Source organism: Malaclemys terrapin, chromosome 4, assembly GCF_027887155.1.
Source record: "Malaclemys terrapin pileata isolate rMalTer1 chromosome 4, rMalTer1.hap1, whole genome shotgun sequence".
Lineage (NCBI taxonomy): Eukaryota > Metazoa > Chordata > Testudines > Emydidae > Malaclemys > Malaclemys terrapin.
Genome location: NC_071508.1, coordinates 85351630 through 85364992, shown reverse-complemented (window position 1 = coordinate 85364992; position 13363 = coordinate 85351630). Strand labels below are relative to the sequence as shown.

Sequence of the window (13363 nt, the reverse complement as noted above, 5' to 3'; positions counted from 1 at the left end):
AAAGAAGTCTGGAATTTGTGCTGTCTTCTGTGTACCGCACCTTTAAGTTTCTGGGAGGCCCTCCATTTTGGGGAGCAGTTTCTGTTCAGATTTGCAGCAGGTGCCACTTGCTCTCTCATAAATGACTTTACTGTCATTCTTTCTTGGGTTGTTGTATTTTTCCATTGATCTAAAATAAAAGTCATGTATCTGAGAGTCTTTGACTGCCCTTTGTGCAGTGAACAAAACAAAGGTAGCTCCAATCAGGCTAGGTTGAAGCTAAACTATTAAAATGGCTTTTCCTTTTCTAATGTGGCTGTTACGCTCTGCAACACAGCCCAGATCCTCGGCTTCAGCCAGTGAGCACAGAGCAAAGCTAACAAAGTCGGGGGGGGGGACTTCTTTTGTGTGCCAGGCCAATTCTCAGACACAACCTACAGCAGCTTGAAAGTTGATACTGGCTGCCAACGGCAAGGGTAGATAGTGTGGCTGGGAGTTCCTGGGGCATAGGGAAGCTGTGATGGCTGTGGTGGGGGATAGTGGTGTAGGAGTCACTATGCCAGCTTTATGCCATTAGATTCCCCCTATGTGTGGGTGCTCTAACCCTGGCTAGCTAGGCTGGCTCTAAGGCCATAATTCACCAATGGTGCAACATCAATCTGCATCGGAGAAATTGTTCCCACACCTTCATATGGTTGCACTGTTTCTTTTACTAAACTGGCCTACTTTCTATGTTGTTATGAATATTAAAAACATTTATATGGCCTAATTAACTTGCTAGCATTTTGCAAACAGTGATAAGACCTGCTCCCTCCCTTGAAGAGTTTACACTCTAAGCTAGACAGAACAAACACAAAATAAGACACAGGACAAAAGTACAAGCAATGGGGTGGGTGGTATTAATAAAAAGAAGAAAGAAGGAATTGTTTTGAAAATGTAGGTTTTGAAGAGCTGAGAGGGTGGCTACGAGATGAGGCTACATGGCCTATTACAGACAAACAGCCTCATTCACTGCAGTTATGTACACCAGTGCAAAGTGCATGTAAACTGCTACCAAATCAGAATGGTAAAGATTTCTACACCCACTTTGTACTCATGTAAACAGCTACAACAGGATGCAAGACAATGGTGAACCTGGCCTATAGGGGGCAGTATAGTAGAAGGCACAAAGCCAGAAAAAAATGAAGGCAAGTATGCTGAAAACAGTGGAAAAGTAAGAGCAGAGCTGTAAGGCCAAGATGACATCTGGAGCACATTTATTTTACACAGATGGGCAGCAGGGGCTCCAGACACAGATTTTAACTCTTTTCTTGTATCACCCACTGTTTTTCCATTGCTGTGCAGTTAGTGCCTGCTTTTCCCTCTCTCCAGCATGTTTGGATCCCTCCTCACAGCTACTTAACATGGCAATGTATTGGCCACAAGAAAATTAATCATAGAAAGCAAACGTAAGTATAGGCTCAGTGTCCTGTTATGTGGAAATACGTTAATGGCATTAATATTTCCTGGAAATTATAACTTATGTCCATTAAGTTTCCTTACTCGATAGCCTGCCAAAATGACACTTCTGCATTTTCTACTGCACTATCTTGTCAATGCCACCAGTGCTAAGTTTGTCACAGGTTATTCAAATAATTTTGATCTTTTCTGCAGAGAGCAAATTCTATCCTCACCTCCTGCCTCTCCTCCTCCCGGCCCCCCCGCCAAATGGATTCAAGTATCTGAGCTACTAAGAAACTGTGAAACCCTCTTGTGACTAGCAAACTGAGATCCTAAAACCCAGAAATGATTAGCAAAGATGTCATGTAATTTATCTCATGCTGGATGTTCTTTATGTTATTTACAGGTGTAAAGTCAGGAGGATTAAGAGCTTTTAATATTTGCCTGGTACTGGAGCTTCCAACTCCTGCAAAAATAATGCTGTTGGCGACTTGGGTTTCCTGCTACCGCAAAGTACACACACACACACTCTCTCTCTCTCTTTTATAAATGTTTACACACCCAAGCTGCCAGGAATCGCAATCCCATCGCTTCCTACCACGTCCACGCACTTTCCTGTATCTTTGGGAGTTTGTTTTCTTACCAAGCAGCTGCAAATATACCTTTTTGCTTTTGACCAGAAGGCTAGGCATTTCCCAAGGAGCCAGCAGTGCCCGGCAGAGGGTGTTCCTAAAAGCAATGGTTTCCAACTTAGGCCATTCATACCTCCCAATGGATACACAGAAGTGTTACATATAGGGAACACAAGACCAAAATAACAGATTTAAAAAAAACAAACAAACCTCAAGGGCGCATAAGGGGAAAAAACAGAAAGAGGCATGCCTGGACTCACCTATTCATGCACAATATTTGTAAAGGCTGCTGAAGAACTGGTTCATGGAATGGGGAAAATGTGTAAAAAGACATTGGGGGTACATGAGACTAAAAGAAATCTACCTTTACCCATTCCCCAAAACACACAAAAATAGCGCTGTGCCCCAGAAGATATTAATACTCCAGTGAACCAGCTGAAACAGATATAGGAAGATTACTCTGCCTGTTTAAACTCAGTGTACACTAAAGCATTACGACTAAGAAGCCACGTTCATTACACAGGAAACCCCTATTTTCAAGGGTTTATAACCGTCTCAGCTGAGAACAGGTGCCTCTGGTAATTTTGGTATTTCTGCAGAAAACCAAATCTCTCCATGGTTGTAAGAATTAGAAAATCACAGACTCTGCATGCTCCAAATCCTGAATCTTTATTTGGTTTAAACTTGGCCCTTAGGCTAACCACTCATTATAGTCACTGGGAGTTAATCAGAGTAAGGACTAAGGATTTTTCTCTATCTTTTAACAATGTACTGAGGCATGCAATTCTTGCAGGTCCATCTGAGGCAAGCACGTTGAAATAAAGTGTTCACTGGTTATGAGACCAGTTAGAGATCAGTTTAAAGTTCCCTGTGCTGGAGTCTTTGTCCCCGGCCCAAACAATATGACAGTACATGTCCAATTCCAATTTTGCAAACTGTGGTTTTCTGCATTGAAATCTGAAAAAAAGTGCACAAAATTGGAAATTAACAGCCATTTGCAATATATGCTGCGCCCCTTGAAGACAATGATAAAACTCCCATTGATGTCATCACGTCCCATGAAAAGATAACGGTAATACAGGAGCGAGGCCACCAGACCTGGTGGAGCCTTTGAGATTCCAACTTTAACTATTAGGGATTATTAGGAGGAGACGTAGTGGAGGAGGTGGGGGAGTAATTATCCCACATCTGCCTAATGCGGGGTTTCTCATCCTTTCCTCCGAAGCATCTTGTACTGACCACTAGCAGACACAGGATACTAGACTATAGGGACCATAGGTCTGATCCACTCTGGCAATTTCCATGTTCCTCTATGTGCATGTGGACTGGATAAGACTCATCTCCCCCGCTTTTTAAAACCATGTCACTGGAGGAGCTTGGCCAATAAAGAGTGAAGGGAGGCCCAGTCAACCGGTTGGCTGGTGCCTGAATCTGCTGATTAAGGCTTATGTGATGGCACTCCAGAAGCAGAACCTACAAAAGAGGCCTACAGATGGCTGCAGAAGAGGCTCAACAAATTTGGCAGCCTGATTGCTGACCCCAAGTCCATTTGCATGATCTAAGCTGCAGAGTAGGTGCACTGCACTGAAGATCTACAGTGCGAACCCCAGAGAGAGAGACATTCAGATAAAGACACCCATGTGTTTACTCAAGTGTGTGGTCTTTTTCTTTCTTTTTAGAAACCAAAAGTCACAATTAAACTCACTGCAAAAATGTGATTGTAATGTTATATTTGAGAATGGACATATCTGATTTTTCAGCCCCCAGAGAGGCGTGCATAGGTGCACAACAAATTCCCATTGTGTGTGTGCATGTGGCGAGTCTGGCTTATATTTATCCAGGCACGTGCTCAAAGGAGGGATTTGCTTGCGCACAAATCCAGACATGCCTCGTGGCTGAAAGTCAGGCTCTTACAGCCTAAATCCAGATTCCATCAAAATTCTCACTGGACATCAGTGCAACCAGCATTTGACCCTAAATGCACAGAAGTTTTGAAACAGAAAGCTACAGTTACCATAGTAAGTATATGTATATCCTATTGCATACATTTGATATAAGGCACAAAATATGTGCAATAATACTAAATATAACATATATACAATGTGGTGAGTTGATTGATATGCGGCATGTAACAGAGAGTCCAATCCTGCATTCCTTGTGCACCCAAAACTCACATTCAAATCCGTGTGGGTTGGGTGTGCAAAGAATGCAGGATTGTGCCCACAGTGGCACACCCTCCACTCTCGTCCTGAGATATTTGAGTAATCGGAGTTGCTCTGTATAAAGTACAGGAGACCAGATTCAATGAAAAAGCCAGGCTCCAAGTAAGTCAGTCATGAAATAGTTATCTGTACTGGCTTCCTCATTTGGACTTGGTAACCCTTGGAAAGTCCCTGGAATGACGTTTCCAACCTAACAATTAAAAAGGGTTTAATTATACAGAGGCTCAGAGCTCTGGGAACAAGCACCATCCACAGAGCCAGTAAACAACTGCAGAAAATAACATGTTCAAGCTGCTCTCTCTGCTGGTTGTTTCTCAATTCTGGCAAAAAACAAAACAAAAATGAATCTAGAAAGAGAAAGAAAATTAGCGGAACTAGTGTTCTAGCCTTAAATAAAGAATAAAAAAAGGAATCTGGAAGGGACCGACTCTGTGGGTGTTTGCTCTCGATTTGTTATTTTGGCTGTTCTTGGATATCGAAGGAGGGGAAAGCCAGGAAGACAAGTTTAAAGCCCAGTTCCTGAGACTGAAGCGAACAGAAGAGGAAGTGGGAACAGGGATCATTTGTTTTAAGTTTTAAATGTGCTTTTAGCTGGGCTTGCATTCTGGACTCTGCAGTGAGGGTTTCAGTTCTCCTTGGAAGTCTGGGCTACATGAGGAAGCAGAATCATCAGTACAATAGTGAGATGCATTTTAAGGAGGAGTTTATAGTTCAAGTCTCAGTCTGGATGGATTAATAACAGGGGGCCAAATCCCACAGTCTTTCCTCTGGCAACACTCTCACTCCCACTTACTTCAGTGAGAGTGTTGCCTGAGTAAGGACTGCGGGTTTTGACCCAACAAGTTTCACATTTAAGGAGCCCCAGGTTAGACGCCTTGAAACATAAGCTTGTTACAAAGAAACCTCTCCCCGCTCCTTCCATCACTATCAGTATACATAATTCTTTGTGTACTAAAATCTGGAACTGATTATTTGGTAAGAAACTTTACTCCTCCCCGCGCCCTTCAGCTTTATTATTTCAAATTGCTAAAAAGTGCCCTTTGGGGACTAGGGGAAGAGTGGAGGGCAAAGGCAGAAATTAGCAAACACCACTTTAAGGACTAAACACATATTTTAATGATTTAAATTAATATGTATGTGAGTTATTTCCTTTAGCAGAGCCTGCCAGGTTTCAATAAAAATTGGAAAAAAAGCCGTAAGACTAAGGGGGTGGGAGATGTGAATCAACTTGAAGACAGTCAGCCTGCAAAAATGCAAAGACAGCAGCAATGTTAAAAATGGATTCAATCAATTTAAATCAGAGTAGACAAATCCAAGCCAGCCCAAACTGGAAATAACTTTTTATAGTTGTGAAATGCAATGCACAGCTCAGCAGCAGCCCTTAAAGCTTAAACAAGTAAAGTCTAAAGTTTGTGTGCACTCTGATGTTTTATTTTACATAGATTAAATAAGTCCCTGTTAAAATTTGTCAGGAAGAGGAGAGTCAGAGGGATTCATACTCTAATTTTGCCTTTCTAAAGAAACGTGCTTATAATTAGGTGACCTAATTATATTGCAATGGAAAATGCACTTAACACACACATTGTTTCATAACAGATCGAGGAGTTAAAAGTGTTGTGGAATAAACATCTGAGGGCTGGAGTGGGTGACACTTACTGTAAAAAGGACGAGGAGGTGATGAAGGACAAATGGAAATATGTAGGAAAGAAATTAAGAGTTTAATATTTCCATTCAGTCTAGTCTTCCATTTCAGAACTTCAGAGGGGAAACTGATCAGCTTTTGCAAACGTGTTGCTTTCCTGATGCAAAGAGCAGATAAACAAGTTTACGGGTTGTTTTTTTAAAAGTCAGTCTGTCATGTTTCAATCCATGTGCCCCGCTCCTTTGTCATCCCGCCAAAAGAAAAAAATTAATAACAAGAGTGAAATGAAACCTAGATGGACTGAAAAACCATCTGTTACATTCAAAGAGGGGAAGGGAGGGGAGCACAGAATGCAACGGGTACTCATGCAGAAAGCGCACCCCGTGCAAACACACGAAATAGTACTCCAGCTTTCGATCAAGCAAAGAGGGGAAATCAAGAGGGCCTCGTTTTTTGTCAGTGTCACTTGCTATCTGATGGCAGAGACCATTTTAAATAAAAATCTGCCAATGTGTTGCTAAGCAGCTGAAAACTGGGTCCCTACTTTACTGGGGAAATAGATCTCCTTGGGAGAGGGGGAAACCTCCAACACATAAGCATGCAACTGGTGTCCAGCAGAAAGGAAAGAGTTTCACTCGAAAAAAGTAAACGTTACTACCTAGCTCACAGAATCAATATCCTGCAAACAAACACAAACAGCCCTTCCTCTTTAGTTTCACGGTAATTACAGCTGGGAGAAAGGAAGATGAGTCTTGCAAAGATCAGCTTTGTTTTGTTCGTCTGCTACCCCGAACCCGACCACAACTACGCATCTACTCTTGCGCGCACACCCTGCCTGCCTTTACAAAAGGCTAAAGTTGCCGTTTCTTTCCTGCACACGAGAAAGAAAGCGGGGAAACTACCTGGGGGGCGGGGGATCTGGGCACTCTTGGAGCCTGCTGCAAAGACACAGCTCCCGCCCGGGCCGTTTTGCAAAAGTTCAGTGCAAGCTGAGCTGGGGGAGGGGGGGGGGCAGTAGCCCAAAGTGGGTGCAGCAAATGATGTCACCACCCATTGCATAATTCCAGCACTCACAAAGGAGCGCGGGCCCTTCCCCCGCCTTCTAATCACAACCAAGTTGTACATGCACGTCGGGGAGGGGGAGGGGAGCTTTGAAAAACTTTCCTCCTCGTACCAGGAGCCCAGCGCAGGCTCCGAACGGGCTTTGCCCCCCTCCTTCCTCTTGAAAGTTTTCTCGGGCCCGACCGGCGGGGTGAGTCAATCGCGCTGTCAATCATCTGCCTCCTCCTCCTCCTTCCCCGGCTGGCAATGGGCCGCGAGCTCCTCCCCGGGCCGGGCTGGGAGCTTGCAAACTTTATAAATTGAGTTTAGGCAAAGCGGCGGGGGAAAGCGAGCGGCCGGCCGGAGGCAGAGCGAGGCGTGGCGGCAGAGCAGGGGGGAAGGACTCGGAGCAGGGCGCTGGAGGCTGTGCCTTACTTCCCACACTGCGATCCCTTGCGCCGGGCTAGTGCTGCTCTGCCGCCCTCCTGCCCCCCTGCGATCGCCCAACATGTCCACGGCTCTGGTGTCCCCGACCATCTTCGACCTGAGCGAAGTTCTGTGCAAGGTAAAGGGGCTCGCCTGGGCGGCGCGCTCGGGGCTGATCGGTCCCCTCTGCCCGTGTAGCTTTAGGGAATGGAGCTTTTTTTTTTTGTTCTTTAACTAAAGTTCGGTGCCTGTTTGGACTAAACTTTGTCGCCAGCCCTCCCTGGCGCTCGCCTCGTGCTGCGAGGGGAGGTTGTGTTGCCTCGATCGTAAGTCAGTTGCTGCTTGCCGTAAAATTATTCTGGTCTTCTCCCTCATTAGATGATTGTGGCTGGTTTGTTTCACCTCTTTCCTGCCCGTCGGGCTGGCTTTCCTGCCTTTCATTGCCCCTAGGAAGGACTAAGCAAACTTGCTAAATGTTTTGAGTGCCTTTCCGGGGCTGTGGTTTGTTTTGTTTTTGTTTTTTCTTTTCTTTTCTGCAAATAGTCTTCTGGAGCTCAATGAAATTGTAAAGAGAACTCGTTAATGTGGCCAAACTGTTTGTGAGTTGTTCCCTTTTTCACTGTCTCCTCTTTCTCCTCCCAAGCAGACCTCCAGGGGGGGAATTTTTTCTAATGTGTTAATCGCTGCATTTTGCGAAGATGTGTGTGTTTAACGATTTCGGGTATGAAATCCCAAGAATCCAAGTAGTTTTGTTAAACTTGTTAAGGACGTTTCCCTTCTCTCTGAGTTCTGTGCTTTTGAACTGAGATGATTCTAAAAGTATTGGAAATGTAAAACTTCCTTTTGTGTGTGTGCATATGCGTGTGTCAAAGCTACCTCTGGCTTCATAGAGCTGTTTGACATGGGGAGTTGGTAGAAGGAATCTTAACGTGTTAGAAAGCTTTTTCTTCCGAGTTGCTGCTCGGCCACTTTTAATTGCTTAAGTTTTAGGCTGCTGTAACACGCCTGGTCTTGTTGCTATGATTTTTCCAAGTTAGTTCTGCTTCTGCTCCTACAGCTGCAAATTTACTTTGGGGGCAAAACGATCTGGTGATGAGGTTCCTTTAATAACCTTTGCAGGCCAGTGTGCTGCACTCACAGCTGCTTCCATTCACTCAATGCAGTTTTACTTTTCTTATTTTCCCTCCTCCCCTTCAGATCAGCTTTGTTCCCTCCCACCCCCCGTGGATTTATCCTTTGTTTAGCAAAATTCTGTCTAAAGACACTTTTTCTTAATTTATAACAGAGCTGGTTTAAAAAGGGAAACAAAAGCAGAGTTGTCTACCCTCAATAAACTGATAGTCAAGAAAGTACTTTTCCTCCTACTCCTTAGATTTTTCCATGTTTTGAAATGATCAGTGTAGAATGATTACAAATAGAAATTCTATACTGACTCAGTTTTGCCTCTTTACTTAAGAGTTGACAATGAAGCTGCTCTACTAAAACAGGGCTAGGAGTGTCATTTTCAACGAATGTGAACAAGAGCTGTGCCTCCCCTTTAAAAAAAAATTTTTTTTAAATCTGAGCAAGTGAAGAGCTTTAAAAAAGCTCCACTTTTCCAAGTAACTGTAGCAAACCTGTGTAACTTTTCTCCCCACAAGAGCATTTTTAATATTTAAAACTGAGTTTGCAGATGAAGTAACTGGTTCCTGATCCCTTCCAGACTTTCCTTGCAGCCCAAAGGCTAATTGCAAAGGAATCCTCTTGTGGTTAGGGGTGAAGACTGGTCTGGATCAGATGAAATGCTATTGCTGTGCTGGAGGAGCAAGAGAAATGGGATTAATTTAGATCAGTAATTAGTGCATTTCTAAAAAGTCTCATGCCCCCACCCATTTGTCTCACACATACGCCCTGTCCCTCAAGCAGGACTGTCCCACATAATGCTTCTGTACTTTTCTGTAGTGCAGAAAATCTACAATCCTCAAAAGGCTTTGACAATAGTCCCTGACACTAGAGGGGTCTGTGAACAGGGTGGAATAATTCAAAAGAGGAGAGAGATGACAGGAAGTACTGGCTCTTGGGTCTGGAAGGAGTCCTGAACCTGGGGGAGATGTGGCTGTGGGACCGCAGGTGGAGCGGGGTGAGCAGTTGCTTGCGGGAGGGGAGGACTGTGTAACTCTGGAAGGAAGAATAGTGGGTTTGCCTCTTGCAGGCAGCACTAGGTGTGGGTAGGTGGGGCACCCAAGTTATTGCCTCTGGCGGGGGAGGTTATATGTATTGCAGGGTCACTGTGTGGGTAGGCTGGGCACCTGGTCATTGCCTGGGGAAATGGGTGCCCTGTAACAGGATGATTTGCTGTCCTACGAGGTGGGATATTAGAAGCAGGGTTATTTTGCAGAGAGATGGGGCTAGTGAAGATAAAGGCTAGGTTTGATATGGTGGGGCTGGATGTGGTCACCTTGTTGACTGATGAGTTGCATTGGGAATAGGCTGCAGGAGGGAGCTGGAGCAGGCTGGGTGACTAACTGTCTCTTGTTTTTCTCTCCACAGAGTAACAAGATGTTGAACTACAGCCCTTCAGGTGTTGGAGGGTGTCTGTTGGATAGGAAGGCAGTGGGCACCCCAGCTGGCGGGGGTTTCCCCAGGAGGCACTCTGTCACCTTGCCCAACTCCAAGTTTCACCAGAACCAGCTCCTAAGCAGCCTCAAGGGGGAGCCGACCCCTGTGCTGGGTCCCAGGGAAAGCCGTTTTCGGGACCGCTCCTTCTCCGAAGGTGGCGAGCGCCTGCTGCAGCAGAAGCAGCCCGGGGGACAAATCAACTCGAGCCGCTACAAGACAGAGCTGTGCCGCCCCTTCGAGGAGAACGGTGCCTGCAAATACGGTGACAAGTGCCAGTTTGCCCACGGCATCCATGAGCTGCGGAGCCTAACCCGCCACCCCAAGTACAAGACGGAGCTGTGTCGCACTTTCCACACCATCGGTTTCTGCCCTTATGGGCCTCGTTGTCACTTCATCCACAATGCTGAGGAGCGCCGTGCTGTGGCTGGGGGCCGGGACCCCACCATCGCCGACAGACCCCGCCTCCAACACAGCTTCAGCTTTGCTGGCTTCCCCAGTGTCACTGCCAATGGGCTGCTGGACAGCCCCACCTCAGTCACCCCACCACCCATGCTGAGCGCTGATGACCACCTGGGCTCGCCCACATTGCCAGATTGTGCCAGCAATCCCTTCACCTTCTCCAGCCAGGAGCTGGCCACTCTCTTTGCCCCCAGCATAGGGGTGCAGGTGACCAGTGGGGGTTCACCCACTGCTTTCCTCTTCAGGCCCATGTCTGAGTCCCCCAACATGTTTGACTCACCCCCCAGTCCTCAGGACTCCCTCTCTGATCAGGAAGGCTATCTGAGCAGCTCCAGCAGCAGCCACAGTGGCTCAGATTCACCCATCCTGGATAACTCGAGACGTCTTCCCATCTTCAGCAGACTCTCCATCTCTGATGACTAAACTGGGGTTTCCTCTTGCCCTCCTCCCACCTTTATTACAATGTTAAGCTGAATCCCCCTCCTTATTGCCCCCCAATCTAAGGGTTAGATGTTAACATAAAGGCTGTCCACTTGCCTGTAGCCAACTCACTGGCTTAGACCTTAAGTGCCAAATTACAATAAAAAGCAATAACCGTTTACAAAATTAGTGCCTTTGAACATTTTCACTGTGACTGTATTACCTCTCTGGCTGCAGAGGGCACCAGCAGCCTCCTTTAAAGCTCTGTGCACTTCCAGATGTGCAGGGAATATCCAGAACCAACTGCTCCCTCCACTGGCCACAATAATGCATTGTTCCTTCTCCCCTCCTTTCCTATTGGCCAGTTTCTGCTAGACTTAGGGCATGTGGACAGCGGTTAACATCCAACCCTTTTCCCCTTTAAAGACTAATCTTGCCTGGGGTCTGCTCAGGTCTGCAGGAAGAAAAGCTGAGGATGGACAAAGATTGTAACATGAGTGGGACTTGTGATTGGGGGAAAAAGCCAGATGGACTATGAAAGACTTGATTTTGGTGCTAAAAGTTCCCCATGTATACATGTGACATCTTTACAAACAATAAATAAAACTAGAGGGGGTGGGCAAATGGAATTCATTCCACACACGCAAGTTCCGTGTATTCCAAGTTCCAGTAGACATAGCTTTAATGGTTTTGCTCTAGAGTACATTAGATCTATCTTAGAGCACTCACGCCAAGCTTTTTATTATTTTTTTTCTGGGTTTTTAATTTTGTATAACTTTTCAGAAATTGGAGAGCAAATTTTGCTTGTCACTGCACAACAATATAAAAAAAGCTTATTTAACTTATCAAAACGTATTTATTGCCGAAACCTATGCTTTTTGTTAATTTTGTTCATATTTATCGGGATGATGAATCCATAGAATATATTCTTTTATGTTTAAATTATGATCTTCCATATTAATCTTAAGATTGTGAAGTGTCTTTTTTTCCTTTTTTCCCCCACAGTTTAATATATTATACTACAATGACATTTTTGTAACTTTACACTTTTTTGGTTATTTTATTTTAAAAAATGAAAAATTAATTTAAAAAAATGCAAAAACTGTGTTTGGATTATTTATTTTAGAATTTCCCCCCTTTTTTTGTTGGACTGCAAATTGAGTTAATGTGCTCCTTTGCCTTTTCTCTTCTTCTTCCTCCTCCTCCTCTCTCTCCCCTCCTAGGTCATACACACCTGGGCTTTAGAATGTATGTGTATAAGCTCTGTTGTGAGACAGTATGGAAGGAAGACATTTTACTTCCTTTTTTTTTTTTGATAGCTTCTTAAAGGAGACAAAAGCCTTTGGCTTAAAGTGCCTATTTGAAGACATTCCAAATGCAGTTTGTCTTTGCCTTTCTGTATTCCAAGTTTGGAGTTTTCCTTGTTGAGATGAACGGGACTGGCACAAAGAAAACAATGAATGTAATTTTTTCCCCCCTGTTACTGTTCACTACATTGCTTTTTTTCCTCTTTGTGAGTTTATTTAAAAGAATCTCTTTTGTAACGACTGTTTGCAGTTTAAATCAATAAACCCCAAGTTTTTTCAAGAAACTGACAGTGAAATTGGTTTTTCTTGCAAAAACGAGATGCTGGTTTTTTTTTAAGATAGCCACTCAAATGTAGAATACTTCCTCCTCCCAACCCACAGTCTGCACAGGGGGTTTTGATACACCATCTCTCCTTCTCGGAGATGAGAATATGCTGATCAGCTTAAACAAGCAAATGGGTGTGTAGTTCCTTGTAAGAAGATGCATGCAGTGGCTTATTCGATCAGGCTTTGTTGATCTTCATGTTTACACTGGGATCTTCCTCTTGTCTTAATTTTCAAAGTCACTCAGGCTTTTCCCACAAACTTCCTCTCCTGATATTTGTATCTGGATCTCCTGGACTGGCTTCCACTCCTGCTGTAAGGAGAGTATGAGCTATGTTTTGAACTAGACTCTGGTAAACTGAAGTTTCTGATTAAATTATTCTAATTTCTTTCAGATTTCAGGGTTTGTACATTAGTAACTGTTCTAGTTAGGCTTTTAGAGGGACTACATATTTTACAAGGTGAAAGAACACTCAACCAAAAGCAGTTGAGTCAAAATGCATAAATCTCATCCCACATCATAGCCAAACCCTCACCTGCTCCTTCAATGCAAAATTTCACTGGCGCTTCCAGGGACTGCTGAAAGTGTATTGTCTTGGCACTTTCTCCCTGGTGATGCTTACAGTGTAACTCTTGTACTCAGACTTGCTTGAGGCTCCCCTACCCATCTGAACATGTTTCAGCATCTTTCCAAGTAGTTGGGGGTGGGAAAACATACGAAACCAACAACCATCTATGCTATGTCTCTTGCCCCATCTCAAGGAAGTTCAGGAGAAAATCTTTCCAGACTTTCTGTAGAACAACATCTTCCTAACAGGCCCTGGGGTATCCTGCAGGTTCTATGCTAAACTTCCACCTGTGATATTGGAGGCC

At 44.5% G+C, this 13363-nt stretch overlaps 1 protein-coding gene and 1 long non-coding RNA gene across 2 annotated transcripts; one reads left to right on the top strand and one right to left on the bottom strand.

The window, feature by feature from the left end:
• Positions 1-2699: 2699 nt before the first annotated feature.
• On the bottom strand, positions 2700-7043 carry LOC128835956 (uncharacterized). The gene is made up of 3 exons (XR_008444716.1): positions 6818-7043; positions 5930-6072; positions 2700-3008 (listed from the first exon to the last, which is right to left on the bottom strand). It is a non-coding gene; the product is annotated as an uncharacterized LOC128835956 (long non-coding RNA).
• A 249-nt stretch (positions 7044-7292) lies between these two features.
• On the top strand, positions 7293-12450 carry ZFP36L1 (ZFP36 ring finger protein like 1). Its single transcript, XM_054025905.1, has 2 exons — positions 7293-7521; positions 9912-12450. The coding sequence occupies exons 1-2, from the start codon at positions 7465-7467 to the stop codon at positions 10860-10862; spliced, it is 1008 nt and encodes a 335-aa protein (XP_053881880.1). The 5' UTR covers positions 7293-7464; the 3' UTR covers positions 10863-12450.
• The last annotated feature ends 913 nt before the right edge of the window (positions 12451-13363 follow it).

Bases quoted from the DNA above. Each gene is read 5' to 3' on its own strand.
- ZFP36L1 (XM_054025905.1), top strand. From the start codon at position 7,465: ATGTCCACGGCTCTGGTGTCCCCGACCATCTTCGACCTGAGCGAAGTT. The intron at 7,522-9,911 runs GTAAAGGGGCTC...TTCTCTCCACAG, and splicing joins TGAGCGAAGTTCTGTGCAAG to AGTAACAAGATGTTGAACTA.